Below are 22678 nucleotides of genomic sequence, written 5' to 3'. Positions count from 1 at the left end.
AGGTTTTATAAATAATTTTTGTTTTTCTTTGTCCTGTATTATTTTCTAATTTACTTTTGTCACCCCCTCGGACAAGTTTTTACTTCTCGGGGTGGCTGTTATTACTATTTTGTATGGGTCTAATGATAAATGTTTTCTCTCTCTCTCTAAAAAAAAAAACTAAACTAAAAAAAAAAACGTCGCTTGTATGACTTGGTTGTCATAATTATGGGAAACATCCAAAGGATATTTTTCTAAAAGAAAACTGAAAACTTGTTAGTATTTTGATAAAAAAGATAAAACAGAAATTTTTCCAGGCCTCCAAACCATTGTTTTCAAAAGTGTGATAGGCTTAACCTTTGCGGTATGAGAAAAGTTCAGGGGGACGGAGTTTCTACGCGCTATGTCGATGTTCGTCGGAAATATTTCCTCGTACCGTGCAAGAAAGAGGCTATTGGATTTTCATATGAATCTCGTTTTATCCTTCTCGTTTTTCCTAATAAATATTATTTATAATAAAGTCTTTATTTTCGTTTATTCATTTATCTTTTGTTATTGTTTTGTAAAAAAATGAAATCGGGCTTATCGTTATTAAAATACACCCTTCTTCACGAAGGGTATTAAATGTTATGGAAATTGTAGTAAGGGCATCACTTGATTGTAGGAAGGGTGGAAATTATAAACTGTCGAAACATTAAAAAAGGCTGCTGTAAGCTACTAAATCAACCTTCAATGGCTTTTGTATGAGTGCAATAGTTGTTCATTTTGCTTTTAACTTTTCATTTTTTATTACCTTAGTCTTCATTTCGGTCCATTTTGCTTTTAAGTATTCATTTTTTATTACCTTAGTCTTCGTTTCGGTCTCATTTAATTTTCATTAATTATTTATTTTTTTAGCTAAAAAAAATATAAAACCACATAAATTTAAGAAGAAAGTTATTGAATTATTCATTTTCAGGACCTCTAAGATAAGAAAAATAAACATTCAAGAATGCTTGATAGAGATGAAAAATATAGAAATCATTCAAATGAATAGGAAAAATCCCAAAACTATCGAAAAACTTGTAAAAATTGTTGATCAGCAGTGTCAAGCCGCTACTTCACGCATTCAAAAGCTGAATCAGGAAATAATGGCAGCAGTGGATGAACTGACGTCTTCAATCCTCGAACCACCGAAAAAATACCTTGACAACATTGAATGGAATATAGAAAGTGCCATTTCCGATCGGGATTCCACATCACTTCCTGTATTAGATAATCTTCATACGCCACTAGTCACATTGGGATATATGAAAGTAAATAATACGACGAAGAGAAAGGAAATGAAGAGGTCTGCTTCTTATACAGGGTGTCTTATGGGGGTGGAGAGATTACAACCCCCAACCTTAGAAAGAAGAGTTTCACTTATTGAAAGATGGAACACATTTGAACAGCCTGGAAATCATCCAAATTTACCTCTGATAGAACCATCTGAAGAATATAGAACTGGAAATCCTTTTCCTAAGCAAAAGCTATCACTTCATCCTCGTTTCAGTAGTGGAACAACAATACCAGAAACTATTAAAGCACAAAGAGAAAGGAAGCATAAGAGAGCGCAACCGATTGTACCTTTACAAAGCCCCAACCGTGGAAAAATACTAAAACCGGATGTCCCTGGAGTGGAAAAATCAACCCTAATGCAAAAGGTAGATTCAAGGTCGCTATCTTTGTATAAAACTTCTGACTCACATTTCTCTAAAGTTCAGTCTAATGCAAATACGTCATTACAACTTTTGTCTGATGATGCCTCCAGTTCAGCTACCCAGTCTCTAGGTCCTCGTTTGAAAGAAGCTGAATTACAAAGTAGGAGCTTTCTTGTTAAATATAGAGCCAATATGCAAAAAAAAGTTTTTGGAATACTTGTGACTTTGTTGGTGAATGAAATTTCTTCACTGAGAAACTTAGTGTTGTGCTCAATAGACGTGCCTGAGACGGTGAAACCTGTGTTAAAAGTGACTCTAACCCGTACTACTAGTTTATGTATGAATCCTTCGTGGCAAGAGCTGCAAGAAAGCCTGCTCTCACTTGGAAAGCGCATCTTAGCAATTTCTAGAAGTATATCAGATTGGACAGAAAAGGGAAATCTTTTCGTAAAAGTCTATGATCATAAGCAGGTCATAAAGGCATTATCTGAATTGATGAAGAATGTTGATAGAATTGAGGAGGTAATATTTTTTTCTTCATTCTTTTGATTAAAAATATTATAGGTTAGATTTGAGTACAGGATGGTGAAACCCGTGTTAAAAGTGACTTTAACTTGTACTACTAGCTCATGTATGGATCCGTCGTGGCAAGGCTTTGCTACTTTGCATACGTCAAACTGTCACTATTATGCCTTATGGTTGTATATGACATTTTGTATTTCTAATATAATTGGCAAAAAAACGTTAAGCTGCTCCCAAAGCAGCAAGGCAATGTGTGTTAACGAGACTTTGAACCTTTTGGCCCACATCCGGCTGCTGATCCCTCCATCGGAGGATCAGCTCATCCTCCCTTGCCTTACTTTAGTATTTCTACTTATAACAGTCACTGTATATGTGACCAAAATATTCAGTACTTTTTGATTGTTTATTCACTGTGTAATTCAAGGATTTATCCCCATTTGAACTGTTTTTTACCTTCAAGAACAACTTATTAAATGATACTGTTTTCTCAAAAATGTTATATTAATTCTAGCATCATCTCACAAGTCTGGCTATGTCAGATGCACCCTTTAGGTATCACAGTGGCGACCTGTAATTGACAAGCGGTGTTGAAAAACTGTTTATTTTCATGTACTGTCTTTCCAATTTTATTAAGGAAGACAGTAGTTGTATAATTATAGTATATTTGACACGATTGAACGAGTTCCTCGTTCGGCTTATTCCAGCTGTTGAGGTTCTTGTTTTTTGCCGCCATGGAGTTAAAATGGTAATTTTTTTTATAATTCGTTTCTTTTTTGTAATAAGATTGTCCTGTTACACCCTAAACTGTTTTACAAGGTATTTTTAGCTTCGACTGATTGTTTTTCTCCTTTTTCGGCTAGTATTACTGTCTTCTTCTTGTTTTCAGGTTGTAAGAGCAAATCGCCTAAATTAAGATCTTATTGACCTTATGTTGCTAAACGGTAGCTTACTCCCTCCCCAAAGGATCGCGATTGACTCTTGGCTGCTAGTGCTAGCGAGATTGAACTGAGAAATACATCGTTATAAAATAAAAATCTTATTTTGAGATAAATTAAAAAAAAAAAAAATTCTGCTCTTCACCTTTATATCAAACTTTTTGGTAACCAACTGTAAATAAGAAGTGACTCCGCTCAACAGTAACGGAAACTCTAAAATACGGAGCATTGATATCAATAGATACATCAAAAGAATTTTCTTATTATGATGATTCCAAATATATAAGATTCATCAAGTTTAATGTCATCCGTCAAAAGCTACGAGCCAGAGGAAATTGTCTTGATTTTAGAAAAAGGGGGAAAATACACCCCAGAAGTCAAGGACTCTTACTGAAAATCACACCATGAGATTCAGTGTATCAGATCCTACTGTAAAAGTATCAAGCTCCTATATAAACGTATTACACACACACAAATGTGTAATTTTCCATATTTTGAAAGAAGAACAGTGGATGATACTTGAGGCGTGTTTATTTATTTATTTTTTTTTTTTCCCAAGGGGCGATTGTATCAAAATAATGGTCTTAGAACGTCATGAGAGGGTGCAATCGAACGGAATTTAAAGTTTCTAGTACCTTTTTTGATTGACCAAAAAGATTGGAAGGCAACTAGCCCCCCTCCCACGCCCCTTTTTCCCAAACTCGTCCGATCCAAATTTGAGTTAACCATTTTGTTCAACGTATTTTGAAAAATTCTATAGCTATGGCGTTAGGGATAACATAACCCCCCCCCCCCACATCTCTGGGGGAAAAGCCTAGGTGAAAGCTGCTCAAAATTTAATAAAACTAAAAAGAAACTTTGTCATAGATATTTTGGATTATATATAAATATACAAAACATTGACGCCTTTTAAAGGAAACTCAGGAATTCTATTATTCATGCCTTCTGAATAACTTGGCTATCCTCGACTTATTAGACACACTTGCATCATCTATGTTAAACTCCTTGTCAGTACTAGCTTGTCAGTACTGAACTAGCTTTCAAAATGAGAACATCTCAAATAACTGCATCATATTGATTCAGAGTTCAAAGTAAAAGGATTTGGTTTGAATTGGATATTTTTGAACTATGATTAAAATCGGTCTACTTTAGTGTGACTAAATTTATATAACTATATGAGCGGATTAGTGTATTTGACCTGAATTGAATAGATTCATTTTTCGCTCGACTAAATTCTGTTAACGGGGGATAGTCACACACCCCTTTGGTTTTGAAGATCTGAGTGTCCGTACCGCATAGACGTACTGTGTTGAAAGTTTAACCTGAAGGATTTTATTGCATTATAAGCTTAATGGAGCGCTAAAGCGATTTTTTTTTGCCTTGCTTATTTAACCCCAGACCTAAGGAGTGAGAAATGTCAATATTTATTTGTCCTGGTTGTGGTCGATCTTGTGGCGAGGGGTAAATTTATAGCAAACAGTATTACTGGCTTTTGTATAAAGTGAATGTTCCACTCGATGCCTTTTTTATGCTCTTTACAAATATAATAATCGCTTCTAACGGAAATTCAGATTTAAGCACTTTTTGACCTCTTAAAAAATGACCTAAATATGGGGTATAAAAAAGGCTAAGAAAATTGGTCTCAAACCTTAAATACCTTATAACATTGATCTCAAATCTTACTGTTTCATTATAAATCCACTTTTTTAATGTTATATAATCCACAATCACTGATTTTCCAACATTAATTTGGATAAATAAACTTTTCCAATGTTATGACGTTTTCTTCTTCATTGACATCGAATTTTAAATAAAAGCAAGCGTTTTTGGTCGAAAATTTGAAAGCCGGCTATTGCAAATGCCGGTTATACTGTTTGCTACAAATTTACCTATATTAAATACAGCAATGGTTAGTTTACGTATTTAATATATGCTATGCTTTACCCCCACCTCCCTGATGTGCAAATATATAGCCCAAATTTGTTTCTAAGCTATTACAGATTTGCGATTTCAAATATCCTATTATCAAACAGTTCGTGGTAACGAACTGTAGTAAGGAGCAACCCGGCTCAACAGTAAACAAAACTCTAAAAAACGGAATTTTGATGCTAAAATATACATCAAAAGAATCACATTTTCATACTGATTTTAAATATGTAAGTTTCATCAAATTTAGTCTTTGTCGTCAAAAGTTACGAGCCTGAGAAAATTTGCCTTATTTTAGAAAATAGGGGGAAACACCCCCTAAAAGTCACAGAATCTTCACGAAAATCACACCATGGCATTCGGCGTATCAGAGAAACCTGTAGGAAAATTTTCAAGGTCCTATCTACAAAAATGTGGAATTTCGTATTTTTTGCCAGAAGACAAATCACGGGTGCGTGTTTATTTTTTATTTTTTTCCCAGGGGTCATCGTATCGACCAAGTGGTCCTAGAATGTCGCAAGAGGGCTCATTCTAACGGAAATGAAAAGTTCTAGTGCCCTTTTTATGTGACCAAAAAAATTGGAGGGCACCTAAGCCCCCTCCCACGCTCATGTTTTCTCCAAAGTCAACAGATCAAAATTTTGAGATAGCCATTTTGTTCCGCATAGTCAAAAACCATAATAACTATGTTTTTGGGAATGACTTACTCCCCCAAAGTCCCTGGGGGAGGGGCTGCAAGTTACAAACTTCAACCAGTGTTTACATATAATAATGGTTATTGGGAAGTGTACAGTCGGTTTCAGGGGATTTTTTTGGTTTTGGGGGTGGGGTTGAGGGGAGGGGCTATGTAGGAGGATCTTTCTATGGAGAAATATGTCATGGGGGAACAGAAATTCAATGAAAAGGGCGAAGGATTTTCTAAAATTACTATAAAAACAATGAAAAAATAAACATGGAAAAGTTTTTTTCAATTGAAAGTAAAGCGTAGCATTGAAACTTAAAACGATCAGAGATTATTACACATATGAGGGGTTCTAAAAATACTTTAGCATAAAGAGCGAGGTATTTAGGAGGAGATAAATACCTCGCTCTTTATGCTATAGTATTTTTAGTAATTTCAACTATTTATTCTACGGCCTTTCTGATTCAGGGGTCATTCTTAAAGAATTGGGACAAAACTTACGATTTAGTGTAAAGAACGAGGTATTAACAAGGGTACAAACCCTCTCATATACATAATAGAAATTAAAGAATATAAAAGTTTGTTAAGTAAGATAATTCTTAAGTTACGTATATTTTTTACTAATAGAAAAATTCGTTAAAAATAAAAATTTATAGTTGCCTTTTTATGTAACCGAAAAATTGCTTGGCAACTAGGCCTCCTTTCCCATCCCTTATTTCTCAAAATCGTCTGATCAAAACTAAGAGAAAGCCATTTAGCCAAAAAAGGAATTAATATGCAAATTTCATTTTAATAATTTATATTTTGAGAGCCAAAATCAAACATTCATTAATTCAAAACGTTCAGAAATTACATAAAAAAACTAGTTTTTTTAACTGAAAGTAAGGAGCGACATTAAAACTTAAAACGAACAGAAATTACTCCGTATATGAAATGGGTTGTCCCCTCCGCAATCCCTCGCTCTTTACGCTAAAGTTTGACCCTTTGCCACAATTCTACTTTTTAAAACAATTAAAAGCTTTAGCGTAAAGAGCGAGGGATTGCGGAGGGGACAACCCATTTTATATACGGAGTAATTTCTGTTCGTTTTAAGTTTTAATGTCGCTCCTTACTTTCAGTTAAAAAAACTGGTTTTTTTTTATGTAATTTTGTAAAAAACGACCGAAAACGCATGCTTTAATTGAAATTTCGGCGACAAGGAAATCTCGGAAAACGCCATAACATTGATAAAATTTATTTATCCAATTTAATCGTGGAAAATTAGTGCTATACTTTTACTTTAATTGACATACTTTTTCCATTGGCTTTAGAAAATGTTTTGTCCCTAAGCTTCATTAAATAAAAAAAACAAGTTTTTTTAACTGAAAGTAAGGAGCGACATTAAAACTTAAAACGGACAGAAATTACTTCGTATATGAAAGGGGCTGCTTCCTCATCAATGTCCCGCTCTTTACGCTAAAGTTTGACTCTTTCTCTCAACTCTTCTTTTTAAAACAGTAAAAATTTTAGCGTAAAGAGCGGGACATTGATGAGGAAGCAGCCCTTTTCATATATGAAGTAATTTCTGTTCGTTTTAAGTTTTAATGTCGCTCCTTACTTTCAGTTAGAAAAAAACTTGTTTTTTTTTTATTTAATTTCTGAACGTTTTTGAATCAATGCATGTTTTGATTTTGGCTCTCCGCAGAGGAATAATTAAAACGAAATTTGCATATTTTTTTTGGCTAAATGGCTTTCTCATAGTTTTGATCGAATGACTTTGAGAAAAAAGGAGTGGGGGAGGAAGCCTAATTGCCCTCCGATTTTTTAGTTACTTAAAAAGGCAACTAGAACTTTTAATTTCTTACGAATATTTTTATTAGTAAAAGATATACAAATATACATAACTTATAAATTAGCTTACGTAACGAACTTCTGTACTCTCATGTTTTTATTACATATATGAGGGAGTTCACCCCCTCGTCAGTACCTCGCTCTTTACACTAAAGCTTCAATTTCGTCCCAGTTCATTAAGAATGACCCCTGAATCACAAAAGCCGTAGAATAAATAGCTGACATTACTAAAAATACTTTAGCGTAAAGAGCGAGGTATTAGGAGGAGGTTAGCCCCTCATATGCGTAAATAATGCTAGAAATTCCTGCGCTCCCTTCATGGAAATTTTCTTCCCCCATGACATATTCCTCGATGGAAAGTTCCCCAAACATATACCCCTCTTCTCAACCCCTCCCCCAACCAAAAGATCCCCTGAAAACGTCTGTACACTTCCCAATAACCATTACTAAATGTAAGCACTGGTCAAAGTTTGTAACTTTTAGCCCCTCCCACGGGGACTGTGGGGGAGTAAGTCGTCCCCAAAGACATAGTTACAAGGTTTTTCGACTACGCTGAATAAAATGGCTATCTCAGAATTTTGATCCGTTGACTTTGGAAAAATAATTAGCGTGGGAGGGGGCCTAGGTGCCCTCCATTTTTTGGTCACTTTAAAGGGCACTAGAACTTTTCATTTCCGTTAGAATGAGCTCTTTCGCAACATTCAAGGACCACTTGGTCGATACGATCACCCCTGGGAAAAAAAAACAAAACAAAAACAAACAAACAAATAAACACGCATCCGTGATCTGGCTTCTGGCAGAAAATACAAACTTCCACATTTTTGTAGATATCAGCTTGAAACTTCTACAATAGGGTTCTCTGATACGCTGAATCTGATGGTGTGATTTTCTTTAGGATTCTATGACTTTTAGAGGTTGTTTCCCACCATTTTCTAAAATAAGGCAAATTTTCTCAGGCTCGTAACTTTTGATGGGTAAGACTAAACTTGATAAAACTTATATACTTAAAATCAGCATTAAAATGCGATTCTTTTGATGTAGGTATTGGTATGAAAATTCCATTTTTTAGAGTTTTGGTTACTATTGAGCCGAGTCGCTCCTTACTACAGTTCATTACCACGAACTGTTTGATATAACATTAAGAAAATGGATTTCATAATGAAACGGTAAGTTTTGAGTCCAATGTTTTAAAGTCTGAGACCAATGTTTTAAGCCTTTTTGTACCCCACAATTAGGTCATTTTTAAGAGGTCAAAAAGTGCTAAATCTGAATTTCCGGTAGAAGCGATTATTATATTTGTAAAGAGCATAAAAAAAGGCATCGAATGGTATATTCACTTTATACGAAAGTCAGTAATACTGTTTACTATAAATTTACCCAAGTTTAACCTGAAGGATTTTATTGCATGATAAGCTTAATGGAGCGCTAAAGGCGATTCTATTTTTTTTGGCCTTGCTTATATAACCCCAGACCTAAGGAGTGGGAAATGTCAATATTTTTTTTCCTGGTTGTGGTCAATCTTGTGGCAAGGGGATCCCCCTGCAATGCACAAAATGTCTCGAGATGTTTCACCCATAGTGTGCAGGCATTTCCCCAACTGAGCGTAAAGAAAAAACCGAATTGGATTTGCTTAATCTGTTCAAATAATGATGAAGTTCATGGATCTTGCATCTCTAATAATAATCCCTGTATATCCCTGATAATCAGCAGTCAAAAATCCATTCCTCTAATACCAATTTTGTAGCTGAAAATTCATGCAGCCGAGGCGTGGACTTGTCAGTTCAGTCTATTTCAAGACCAAATAACCATTCCACTAAAGTATATCCAAGTGACAATATATCTGACGTCACAAGCCAGCCACTCGATGCATGCGATTTTGATAAGACTTTTGTGTCAGAGACAGGAATTTCGCATGTCTTAGTTAATTCGATATTATTCTTCGCTCTTGACTCGTTGAAAGCCGGAATAAGTGTTGATGAAATATCTAACGCAATGGCAGGATTCTATCGTTTAGAGGAGTTGAATGTAGCAAAAACGCTGCTCGCATGTCTGTGTCGTAAAGCTGGTAGATTGCAAGAAAGAAGAGGAAAAACAGCTGAAAAGACTACTACCTCGGACATAATGCGTGTTATCATAGAACTTGATTCGAAACAGTTCATATGGCCTGTAATCGTCACACGGAGCTTTAATGAATGTCCAGTATTAAAGCCTGACATCAGCGCCCGGCTTGATAAAATTGTTTATGACTATTCCCGAAAGCTTGAAAAAACACTGTCTTCTATTGAGCGTATCGAATCTAATTTAGAGAAAAAAAATTCCTGGCAATGATCTTGATCTCAATCCCCCCACTGTGCCCCACCATGAATGGCCGCCTCTCCCACTCAAGACTGTCCCAATAGAGACCATAGTGATAAAAAACCCACCCACTCTCCTACTGAAGGATCCTGTCTACCACAAGAAAGTATTTGATAAGACAGGGTGTGCAAATATTCGTTATTTTAAAACGACTAAGGATAGTGTTATGGTATCGGTACCATGTCAAGATGCATCGAAGCTCAGTTGTGATCTAAAGGTGAATTTTCCTGAAAGCATAATAACTTCCAAGCCTCGGCGATTTTTTGGAATTATAAGGAGTGTGGACATTGATTTTGATGTTAGTGCCTATGCATTGGACTTTCCGGGTATAATCGAGTTTAATCGGCTAGGAAAATCGCAAACTGTAAGAGTTATTTTTCAAACAGAAGAATACTTGCATGTTTACATCACACATGGCATCAAATTCGGTTATGAGCTTTTCCGAGTGGAACGTGATCGTATTCAGCCTTGGCGTTGTTTTAAATGTTAAAGTTTTAACCATGTTCAAAATCAATGTAAATCTGAATGTTTCAAATGTGCCTGATGTAGCGGTAATCACATTTCGACTGAAGACTCTCCATGTCAAGCGCCAGTTAAATGCGCCAGTTGTGGCTCGAATTATCATCCAGTTTACAGCTTTAGATGTCCGATTTTAAAGACGTTTTGTAAATGAATGTATTACTTCGTGTTACATCCTTTACTTCAAATGGTGTGTTAGGGAAATTACCTGTACTCCATAGTTTTTTTAATGAAAAATCATCGTTATTATGTCTTCAAGAACACCACCTCCTTGATCATTCGTTAAATCTGCTTTCTAGTTTGTCTACTCAGCATGATATTTTTGCTGTTCCCACTACACCGACTGATGGGCGTCCCTCCGGTGGTTTAGCTACTATTTTACCCAAGTCTCTTAATGCAACTATTCTAGCAATTGATACAAATTTTTTAGGATGTAGTTTTTCAAACGTAGTTTTAATTAATTGTTATTTTTCCACTGATTACCATGATGATATTTCTTTTGATGCGTTTACTCAATGCTGTTTTAATCTTAGTCGTTTGGTCTCTAGTTTACAGTCAAATTTGCGTACTTATATTTTAAATGATTTTAACTGTAATCAAAACATAGCAAATGAAAGGGGTACAATTTTATCATCTTGTCTTTCTAATTTTTCTGTTTTACCGAAGTCCCAGGATTTTACTTATATTCATTGGAGTGGTAGTACAACTAATATTGATCATGTTTTTTCTTCTAACCCAAGTGATCCTTTGCCTGTGGTTATTGTAATCGAAGATTTTCCCGTTAGTGACCACATGCCGCTTCAGTTCCTTTTACCCCCTTTGCCTCCTCGTCCTTCCCCAGTTCGTTTTTCTGGTAATAAGCTTCCTAAATTTTTTGATCGGATTGATTGGAATCCAAATTTTAAACCGCTTTACCAAGAAAGAGTTGGGACTTTAATTGATAAAGTTTTTATTCCTGATAGTTTGGATTCAATGGAGAGTAATCCCTCTTTGACTATTAATTGTCTTTATTTTGAATTAATCTACTGCTTAAACTATGGTGCTCTGGCAGTTTTTCCTACTAATAGGATAAGATTGGGCGCGCAGAAACCTTTTTGGAGCCTCAATCCTTTTTTGGTAAATTCTAATAAGGCGGCAAAACAAGCGTATTGGGAATGGCGGGCGCTTGGTAAGCCTAGAGACTCGCATCCAGCTTTTTTGCTAATGAAAAAGAGAAAGGCCGAATTCCAAGCGGAGCTCCGTCGTCATAATAACCTGATCATAGAAGAAGCTTCTTCAAACATTGATAACGACAAGGACAAGAATCTCCTTTGGAATGTTCTCCGAGGCAATAGGCGGACTAACATGCCTGATACTAATTCCACACCATCGCTAAAATAGTGGGAAAATTATTTTTCTATGTTGTCGACTTCGCACAATTCTAACAGTGTTGTGTTGCAATTAGATGAAAGGTTGAAGAATTTTTCAACTGATCACAGGATTTCTGAGGATATGTTACGTAGAGTAATCAAAACGTTAAAGGCGCAGTCGGCTAAGGATCATGATGGCGTATTTGCTAATCACCTTAAACTTGCTCCTTCTTCTTTTCTTATTACTCTACTGGAATTTTTCAACCTTTTATTTATTACTGGTTTAGTACCATCGTCATTCTATATTGGCATTGTTAAGCCTATTCCTAAGAGCGGGAAAAAAGACTTGTCATCTTGTAGTTCCTGGAGGCCAATTACTAGGGGTTCTATGATCGGGAAAGTGTTTGAGTTGTGTTTGAAGGATCTTCTTGAAATTCTTAACGCTGGCTCTAATCAAGTTGGTTTCAAGAGAGGTTTGGGATGTGACCACGCCATGCATCTTTCAGCAAAGTTATTGAAGAAGCGAGAATCTCTGGTCAACCGCTATACGCCCTCTTGATTGATATCAAAGGGGCCTTTGATAACATTTCTCATGCAATTGCACTGCTCGCTTTAATCCATGCTGGATTGCCCCTAGCTGTCATTCGAGTCCTTCGCTCTTGGTATTATGGATTAAAGATCCGTATTTGTCCGGATTCGTCTTCGTCTCAGTCCAAATTAATTCAAGTGGGTAGAGGAATTAGACAAGGAGGAATTATTTCTCCTTATATATTTAATTCATGTTTAGCTACTGCCCTTAATTCTCTTTCCTGCTCTTTTGTTTCATTATCTGGAAATCTGTCTTACATTGCATGTGCTGATGATGTTATCGTCTAAGCCGGTCCAACTCTAGTCTTGTTTCTAATTTTAATATTTTAATTAATTGTTTAAACGCATTGGGCCTTTCTATCAGTTTTGAAAAATGTCAATTTTTTGTTGTAAATTGTTTAGAGGATAATGTCAGGGCGACTCTCGATTGCGGCAATGGTGTTATTTTTCAGTCTTTGCCAATAGTCACTTATTTGGGATTACCTTATGCTTCTTCGAAAAGAGAGATTCTAAACCAGTCCTGGTTCAGCATGTTCAAATGAAACTACGCAAGGCATTTGGTCTTTTAATTCGTTTCGGGGTTTTTACCGTCGGGACGTCCTTGGTCGTATGTATAGCGCTATTGCTCTGCTTCAGGTATTGTTCCCGTCCGTCCTCTTCCGTAATTTCAGACCTTCTGATCTTTCACCCATTAAAGTTTCTTATTTTAAATTTTGTAAATTTTTACTTGGTTTCCCCCTTTCTTTTAGTAACATTGAGATTGTTTTAAAACTTAAAGTGAAGTATCCTGTAGTCTGTATAAAGAAAAAAATAAAACATTTGAAGATAAGGCGAAAATTAACCTTTTAGGCCACAATTTATTTCCGTTTTTTAGTAACAGTTCTGGCTCTTGATGATTTATAGGCTAAACTATTTAGCAAGTGATTTTGTATCTTTTTTTTCTTCTCTTTTTAAGTGTTTGATCAGTATTTGATACGTTTTGATTGTAAGTGTTATCACTTGTCTTTTCTTTATATTATATTGTAGCGTACTCCTCATTTTTTTAGGGAAATAAAGAAAATAAATAAATAAATAAAAAATCTACATAAGTTGCTTATTTCGTATTTAAGTGGATAGGCTAATAATTGTTGAAAAGATAAATCCTGTATCCCTGAATTTTATTATGTTTTATTTATATTTGCCCCCTCCTCAATACCTTGCTCTTTACGCTAAAGTTTAACGGTTTGTTCGTATGTTTCAAGAATGACTCCTGAAACACAAGGGCCGTTTAATTAGAATAGTAAGCTTTCATGAAAGTGTTAAAAAGCTTAGCCTAAAGAGCATGGTATAGAGGTGGGCAACCTCTTCGTACACGGCAATTTCTGTTCATATTGAGTTTTAATGCTGCTTTGTACTTTCAGTTGAAAAAACTTGTTTTTTATTTGATTAAATAAAAAAAAAACAATGCTTTTTCAACTGAAAGTAAGGAGCAATATTAAAACTCAAAAGGAACAGAAATTCTTACGTATAGGGGGGGGGGTTCTTCCCCTCGTCAATACCTCGCTCTTTACGCTAAAGTTTGAAATTTTTTAGGATATGAAGCTATCATAGCTTAGATTTTTTAACTATATTTTTTAATGTTGTAGAATTTGAATCGCAAACTAAAGTTACATGATTGTGCTCTAGCCCTCATTTGAATCGTACTCAGTGAAACTATTTACTATAATGTAGATGTTATGTATTAATTTGTGTTTTTAAGTATTGAGAAACTAAGGATATATGCTCTTTAGGTATATGTGGATGCATTCCAAAAATGGGAAGCACTAAAAGAACTTTGGCAAACCGACAAATCTGTCGTTTTATCCGAATTTATAGCTAAATCTCCAAGCGTCTGGGACTATGAAGACGAGTTTTTGCGTCTTCGTGATCTTGGTGAAATAATAGCAGAATCTCCAAGTGAGCTTCGATATGGCGGTTTGTCAGTGTTTACAGGTATTTTCATTTACTTTCGTTCCAAAAAAACTAAAAACGTTTTATTCAAGGGTAACAGGAACTTCATGGGAGGGTTAAAGGGTTCAGCCGTACTAGCTGAGTGTTTTATTAGCTGGATTTGAAAACCTTATTCCTTAAGGGAAAAGGTTTGAGTCCTAGTGTCGCCTATTGTTTGGTATGGAATAGAGGTCAGTCAGTGGTGTGACTGTCTAAGCTCAGCCAGAGTCTACCCAGCCCCAAACAGATGTCTGGAGAAATCTGGAAGAAAACACGGGAAGCCATGAACGATTTACCCCTTACCACATTTCACACTCCTGGCCGAATGCAGACAATTGGGAAATCGGTACAGAGACGTATCCAGAATATTCTTTTTTGGAAATGGGGGGGGGGGTCACAGAAAAACATAAGAAACATATAAAAATTTTGTTTATATGAATTTTTGTTATGTATTTACGAGTTGCACAACATTTCAAGGGGTCAAACCCCCTAACTCTGTCCTGGATACGGCCTTGGATCGGTACCTGTGCTAAGCAAACCATTGTCTCTACATGGAAACGTTTTATTAAGGACTCGAGCTTTGAACAGATGCGGGTAGAGGAGGGGCATGTGCTGCTGAGTTGACTTCAGGCTGTATGGTACTGCAATGAATTGTTATTATAACTAATATATCTATTTTTCCTTCAGACCCAAGCTGATAACTTTTCTGTTTCTAAAGTTTAGTCTATTGAAAAAAGGTTAAGTCAATGTAAGACAGATTTTCTGAAGTTGAGCCTATGCGGGTCAAAAATATTAGAATGTTTAATGACAAAGAAACCAACGAGCTGAGGATGGAAAAAAGACAGTTACTTGGAGTAGGTTACCTAGACACTACTTTAAAGAGGTAATAAAATGAACTTACAGCCCCATCTTTATCGTAAGAAAATAAATGACCAAAAATCGTAAACTGGATTATATTAATTTTAAGGACAAAATTCGCAGGCTAAGCTGATTGATGAATTCTGTCTACGTATGTTCCTTCTATTTACAAAGTTCAAGATGGAACCGAAGTTCGCGTAACCTGAGTAACATATTATATATTTTTGTTGGCGTCTTACTATTTTCAATATTTTTTTTTCTTTTTCGTGTAATTTGTTATTATGGCCTAGAAAAAAAGAACGTGATTACGGTAGTTACTTTTTTATGGGGTTCATTATAATTTTAGAAAAGACATCGGGAATCACATCATGAATCGTAACGGTTTTTAAAAATAATATTTTGACTTAATGCAAAGAACGTCTGATAGATATCCTTTTCTGTGTAATTTAAAATTTTGCATTTATCCTCATGCAAAATTTAAGATTATGTGCAAGTTATGTGGTGTTCGTGTGCCATTTTGTTACTACAAGCTTTTTATTTAGCTATTGCTTTCGGAACCTTTCAACTGGAAGCTATGTTGTTATTAAATGGAAAGCGATTAAATAAGACCCCTTTAATTCACAAAAAGTGAAATTAAAGCTTTTTCTTATTTTATTTTTTTTATCACTTTGTCTTCTGTCTGTTATTATTTTAACATTTTCATTCCTCAATCGTTTAGGAGTTCATTGTGCGTCAAGCGCAAAAAAATTGGCAACAATATTTTAACTAACAACAATACAATGAAAGGACTGTTACAGTCAGAAAAGTTGAGGTCAGAGTGTTGAAGCCAGACTTTCTCAATCATGACTTTCGAAGTTGAAAGTGTTCTGGAAGAGTTTATGAGAAAGCGTATTCTCACATATCAATCTTAATGTTCTAACCTTTTTATTCTTTTTTTTGGATAATATGGCGACGTTTTCGCTTAATCTCGTCACTGGAATGAATTTCCGATCCCCGTAGCGTCCTCCTGCAGCTGAGTTTGAAATCCTTCAATATTCTCTTCTTCTTCTTCTTATTGTTTTAATTAATATGGAGACGGTTTTACATAATCTAATAACCGGAATCAAATTCTGAGCCCTGCAATGTAATGATAATGCTCAGATTAAACTCTGGGTCCCTTATTATAAAGCTCATATTGAACCCACTGTACCACTAGAGAACCTCAATATTCTCTTCTTCTTCTTCTTATTTGGATTAGAATATAGGCGTTTTTGTATAATTCCATCACAAAAATCAAATTCCTGCCCTGAAGTGTGTTACTCCCAAAATGCTCTTCTTCTTCTTTTTTTTTGATTAATATTGAGATACTTCTGCAAAATATAATGTCTGGAATTTCATTTCGAGTTCTGCAGTGTGTTGTTACAGCTGAGTTTGGACTTTAGTTTAACGATACGCATCAAAGCTACAAATATGAGGAAATTTGCCTTATTTTCAAAATATTAGGGGAAACACAACCAAAATTTCAAAGAATCCTCTTGGAAAACACACCATCATATTCAACATAGAGAGAAACCTATGGCAGAGATTTCAAGCTCCTATCTGGAAAAATGTGGAATTTATATTTTTTTGGCAGAAGAAAGATCACGTGTTTATTTTTTGGTTCTTTTTTCCTCTGGGGTGAAGGTATCGAAGGAATGATCTTTAAAGATCGGGAGAGTATTCATTGATCGAAAATGGAAAGTTCTAGTGCTCTATTTCAGTACTCAAAAAGATTGGAGGGTAACTAGGCATACCCCCTGTGCCCTTTTTTTCCTCAAACATATCCGAATAAAATTTTGAGATAGATGTTTGGTTCAGTATTGTTGAAAGGCCAAATAACTAACCCTGTGGGTATGATTTGGCTCTACGGCCCCTGGGAAAAAGACTGTAGTTTATGCATTTTATACATTGTTTAAATATAGTATTTTTTTTTGGACATATGCGGAGATTTTTAGGTAGGGAATTTTTCGGGGGGGGGGGATTTCCCAGAGTGAAAATTTTCCACTGGGAGAAATATTTCCACGGAAGAATTTACGCAGGAGAATTTGGCTGCGAGTCAAAAATTATCTGAAAAGGAACAAATTTTTCTGCTGTAAGTAAGGAACAACATTGAAACTTAAAACTAACAAGAATTGTTCCGTATATGAGGGGTGTGCCTCCTCCAAAACCCCTGGCTCTTGACGCTAAAGTTTTACTTTTTTCCTTATTCTTTAAGAACGACTCCTGAAATGCAAGGGCCATTTAATTGAAATAAGAAGCTTTTTATAGCACTGAAATACTTTAATGTAATGATGGAGATGCAGAGGAGGGGTAGTTCTTCTCGGATACAAAATAGTTTCTGTTTGTATAAGTTGTAATGTTGCTCCTTACTTTAAGTTGAAAAACTTTTTTTTTATTTGATACAAGAAAGACGCCACATTGTTCAGTACTATACCTAAGTACCAAGAACCTTAAGATAAATACATTTTTTCTCTGGATTTTTTTTCCTTGTTCCTTGGTGCATTCATACCTGAAAATCACAATTTTTTAATATCTCTCTTGTTTTTTTTATTTTTTATTGTAAACTTTATAAATGAGTACACTATTTTCGCCAGGGTTTCAATGTTGAATCGTCAGACTAAATAAGCAAAACAAAATAGATGAATTTGACGACACTTTTTTTTCTAAAAAAATATGTTTTACTTTCTTTTTTTTTGCTGATTTTCCTCTCACATGTCTTTTCTTAAATATGTCCCTGCTGCTACCAAGAACCGAAGAGCTGCACATAGAGGCTATGTTCAATGTAAATTTCCTGTTTTTTTATTTTATTTTAGAGACACATTATGCTTTTAAGTTCCAACTCAAACAATTTAAACAATTGAATTTCATTTTTACTTTCTCTGGTGATATTACTTTGTTTGGAATTTTTACACTTTCAATGCTAACAGTGTTGCCACCTGAGTTTTAATTGTCCCAAAGTATATTCTCTGATTGAATCGGACACTGGAAATCGGTGAAAAATGGAAACAACGTCAGTAAGTTAGTTTTAGTGAGACAGTAGCCTGCCAGTAACAGATAAAATAGCAAATTTAAATAAATTATGTTTATTCAAAAAAATTTAGATGTACTGAAGCAACAGTTAATGAGCGAGATATCCTCCCGACGATATATTTTCGGAGAAGCATTGCGAGAGAAAGTAAAAGTTGAAGGAGATGCTTTATGGTCCCTCTGTAAATCCCTAGAAAGAAAGTTGGAAAATGATTATGCTGGGCTCGAAGGCACTAAAGCTGCAATGGACCTGCTAAAAGAATTGAGAAATCATGAGGCTGATGCTGATATTGCAATAGCTCCCATTGAGGTAAGCCTATTTAATCATGTAGATAGTGAACGTCAACTTATGTATTGTAAATGCTCTTTTATCCTAAGTGATGCTTTTTATTAGTTTCTTTTATAAATCAATATTTTTAGGATCTAAATTTTTTAATGGGCGCACTTCCAGCAAAAGCTGTTCTTAGGTGACGCCTCCTCGTTCCACATTTTTGTAGATAAGTTTTTTGAATATTATATTTTATGTTGCCATTAAAATAAATACACATTAAGTGGGTAGCTGTCAGTATTCAATCTCAATTTTACTTAAGTATTTTAGATATTTTCTTCCGAATAATGGCAGTTTAGGAGAATAAATTAAAACAATGAACTGGGAAAGTAGTTGGTAGTAGTAGTTAAAAGGGTAGTTAAAAATTGTTGTATTATCATTTGAGACTGTAAAACGCTAATTTTTTGTCATTTTTGTTGAACTTAGGTCTACATTATATCTTATATTTTCATTATAATTCACACATATATACAAAACATAAATGTATGTCCCATACCTTATAATAATAATAATGTTTTTTATTATTATAATTTATTTATAATTATAAATTATATTATTATTTTATTATAATTATTATTATTATTAATAATATTATTAATATTATTTTATAATTATTATTATATAATGTATAATTATAATTATAATTCATAATTATAATTATTTTATAATTATTTTATAATTATAATTATTTTATTATAATAATGATAAAAAAAATTGCGATGGGCAGCACAATAGTGTTGTCTATGTAAAGAACAATGTTGGCATTTTTTTTTTTTAAATAACGATTTTTTTTTGTTATTTTGGTTTTAGACTGGGGCACTTCGTATCGAAGAAATTGTCGCATAAACTTCAAAATGGACTCATTCGATTGAAAATTGAAGGGGCTAGCGCCCTTTTTAACAGTCAAAACTGATTGGAGGGTAAATAACCCCCCTCCCACGCCCACCAGTTCCCCAAACAATTCTAATCAAAATTTTGAGATAGCCATTTTGTTAAACATAGTAGGAAAGATTTTTTACGTATTTGTGGGTAACACCCCCCTTCAGCCCTCAGGGCAAATGTTTTTAGCCATGCCTAGGAGGCATATAATTTTTTTATAGAAATGTTGTCATAAAAACTTCAAAAAAGGCTTATTCGATTGGAAATTGAGAGAACCAGTGCCTTCTTTAATAGTCAAAAGTGATTGGAGGGCAACTAACTCCCCTTCCACGCCCACCATTTCCCCAAACACATCCAATCAGATTTTGAGATAGCCATTTGTTCAACGTGGTTGAAAGGCTCGAAAATCCGGTCGTTGAGAATGGAACCCCTCGCCCAGTCCTCAGGGCGAAGGTTTTCAGCTATGCCCTGGGGGCATATAAGGTTTTTACAGAAAGAGTCGCTGTAAAAGCTTCAAAAGAGGTCTCATATCATTCGAAATTAAGAGTGCTAGTGCCCTTTTTAATAGTAAAAAGTGATCGGAGGGAGAATGCTACCCCACGCCCTTCGTTTGCCCAAACACTTCCGATCAACATTTTGAAATAGCTATTGTTCGATTTAGTTGAAGGGTCCGGAAAATATGTTTTTGAGGATGACAACCACCCTCCCTCACACAGTCCTCAGTGCTAAGGTCTTAAGTTACGCCATTGTGGCACGTAAGCCAATTATAGAAAGCGTTGTCGTAGAAACTTTAAAAAAGGCTCGTTCTATTGGGAATTGAGAGGACTAGTGCCCTTTCTATTAGTCAAGAATGATCAGAGGGCGAATACTCCCTCATCTTGACGTCCATTGTTTCGAAAACAATGCAATCAAAATTTTCAGATAGCCATTTTTTCAGCGTATTTGAAAAGCAAGGAAATTGTGTCTTTGAGCGTAACAAATCCCCCCAGCCGTTAGGCCAAAGGTTGTGAGTTATGCCCTGGGGCAATATACGGTTTTATAGAAAGCGTGGTCTTATTAACTTTGGAGAGAGTTCATTGCATTGGTAATCAGAAGCTCTACTGCTCTTTTTAAGAGCCAAAGCTATCGGAGAGGAACTACCCCCCCCCCTACACACACCGACACACAGAAACACGTCATATTGTTTAGAAATACATCGAATAGAAATTTTCAAATACCCATTTTATTCAAAATTGTTAGATAGTAATTTTGCTGAAACTAGTCCAAACAATTAAAACAATGATTCTAGGGTTGACACAACTCCCCAGTGCCCTGGGCGTAGGGTTGCAAGTCATGGCCTGGGGTCATATAAGGCTTTTACGGCATGAGTGATCGCATAAACTACAGATGGGGCTTATTTGATTTGAAATTAAAAATTATGGTACCCTTGTTAGGAGTAAGCTAGTGATCTTAGAGCATATAGCCCCCTCCCCCCACGCTCATCATTCCCTCAAAAACAGTCAATTAAAATTTGGACATAGCAATTTTGTTCACTGTAGTTTAAGAGTCTGGAAATTATGTCTTTGAGGAAGATACCCCCTCTGTCACAGCTCTCAGAGCAATGATTGTAAATTATGCCCCGCGGGCATATAATATTTTTATAGAAAGGATGGTGGTATATACTTCGGAAGGGACTCATTAGATTGGTAATGTTAATTCATAGTGCCCTTTTTAAGAGCCAAAATGACCAGAAGGTAGTTACCACCCTCCCTACACGTCTTGTTTTGCCGAAATACGTCCAAGTCATTTTATCGAAAATATTCCAAAGATCATATAACAAGAATTTGGAGCTGAATCAAACCACCAGAGCCTAGGGATGAGGGTTTTAAGTTATGCCGCGAAAATTTAAGGTTTAACTTTAGACGAAGCTCATTGGTCTGACAATTGGAAGTTCTAGTTCCTTTTGAAGCGTCAAAAGTGATGGAGGGAATTTAGACCCCCTCCCTCCGGCAACACCTCTTTTCACCAAACACATTTTATTGAAATTATAAGATAGTGATTTTGCTCAAAATAGTCCAAAGAGCATATAAGAATGTCTCTAGGGGTGACAAAACCCCCCAGCGCCCTTGGTATAGGGTTGTAAGTTATGCCATGAGGGTATATAAGGTTTTTATGGAATGGGTGGTCATATAAACTTCCGTTGGGGCTTATTTGATTTGAAATATGAAGTTAACAAAGCCTTTTTAATAGTCAAAGTGATCAGATGGCAGCTACCGCTCTCACTCGTTGTTTTTTCCCAAAATGCATCCAATAGAAATTTTGAGACAGGCATTTTATTCAAAATAGTCCAAAGATCATACAAAAAGGCTTTTGGGGTTGAAACAAGCCACCAGAGCCTGGAGTTTAGGGTTGTAAATGTCCTGGGGGTATTTATGGTTTTTATGGAAGGGATGGTTGTATCAACTTCAGCTGTAGGGGTTGTGTAAACAGCCCCCTCCACGCCCGTCATTTCCATTTACACCTCAAAAAAAATTTGGACATAATAATTTTATTTATCGTAGTTGAAGGTTTCAGAATTTATGTCTGTAAGGAAGACCCCCCCCCCCAACAGCTCTCAGGAAGAGGGTTGTAAATTATGCCCTGGGGGCATACAAGGTGCTTATAGAAAGGGTGATTGTGTGTGCTTCGGGAGGGTCCCGTTGGATTGGTAATTAGAAGTTCTAGTGCCCTTCTTAAGATTCAAAGTGGTCAGAGCGCAGCTACCCTCCCCCCCCCAACACACACGAACACAACCACAAGTACAAACACGTCCTGCTTTCCCGAAATATATCCAGTAGGTATTTTGAGACACTTCTTCTATTCAAAATAGTCCAAATATCATATAGCATAGTTTTCAAAGTTGCTACAAACCATCTGAGCCTGAGGGTGAGGTTTGTAAGTTATACCCCTCGGGTATTTAAGGCTCATACGGAAGTGATGTAGTAGTAGTAGTAGTAGACAGGTTTAATAGCAAAAACTTGACAGCTGTCGCTGATTTGTGTTTTTTTTTACAACATATACAAAATCAAGCTACACTTGTAAATATAAATAAAACTATAAATATCAACTCTTATTATACATTTTGACGAAAACCGGGACGAAAGAATTACCATATCGGTTTGTTCTTGCTTTAACGGGAACTAATTTATCTTGCTTTCTCGTTCTTGATGCTAGAGGTTGATCAGGTAGAATGTCACAGTGCTGAGATTTAGAAA

The 22678-nt window shown here is 35.5% G+C and overlaps 1 protein-coding gene across 1 annotated transcript in view; it reads left to right on the top strand.

Annotated features, from left to right (window-relative positions):
* The first annotated feature begins 951 nt into the window (after nucleotides 1-951).
* LOC136035996 (dynein axonemal heavy chain 5-like) overlaps nucleotides 952-22678 on the top strand; it is a 261598-nt gene continuing 239871 nt past the window's right edge. The window contains exons 1-3 of the mRNA XM_065717914.1: nucleotides 952-2183; nucleotides 14137-14338; nucleotides 18313-18548. Of these exons, the coding sequence (XP_065573986.1) occupies nucleotides 984-2183; nucleotides 14137-14338; nucleotides 18313-18548 (1638 nt within the window). The 5' untranslated portion in view covers nucleotides 952-983. The remainder of the gene's footprint in view (nucleotides 2184-14136; nucleotides 14339-18312; nucleotides 18549-22678) is intronic.

This window comes from Artemia franciscana, chromosome 15 (assembly GCF_032884065.1).
Source record: "Artemia franciscana chromosome 15, ASM3288406v1, whole genome shotgun sequence".
NCBI classification, from domain to species: Eukaryota; Metazoa; Arthropoda; class Branchiopoda; order Anostraca; family Artemiidae; genus Artemia; species Artemia franciscana.
This window is presented reverse-complemented; position numbering and strand designations above follow the sequence as displayed.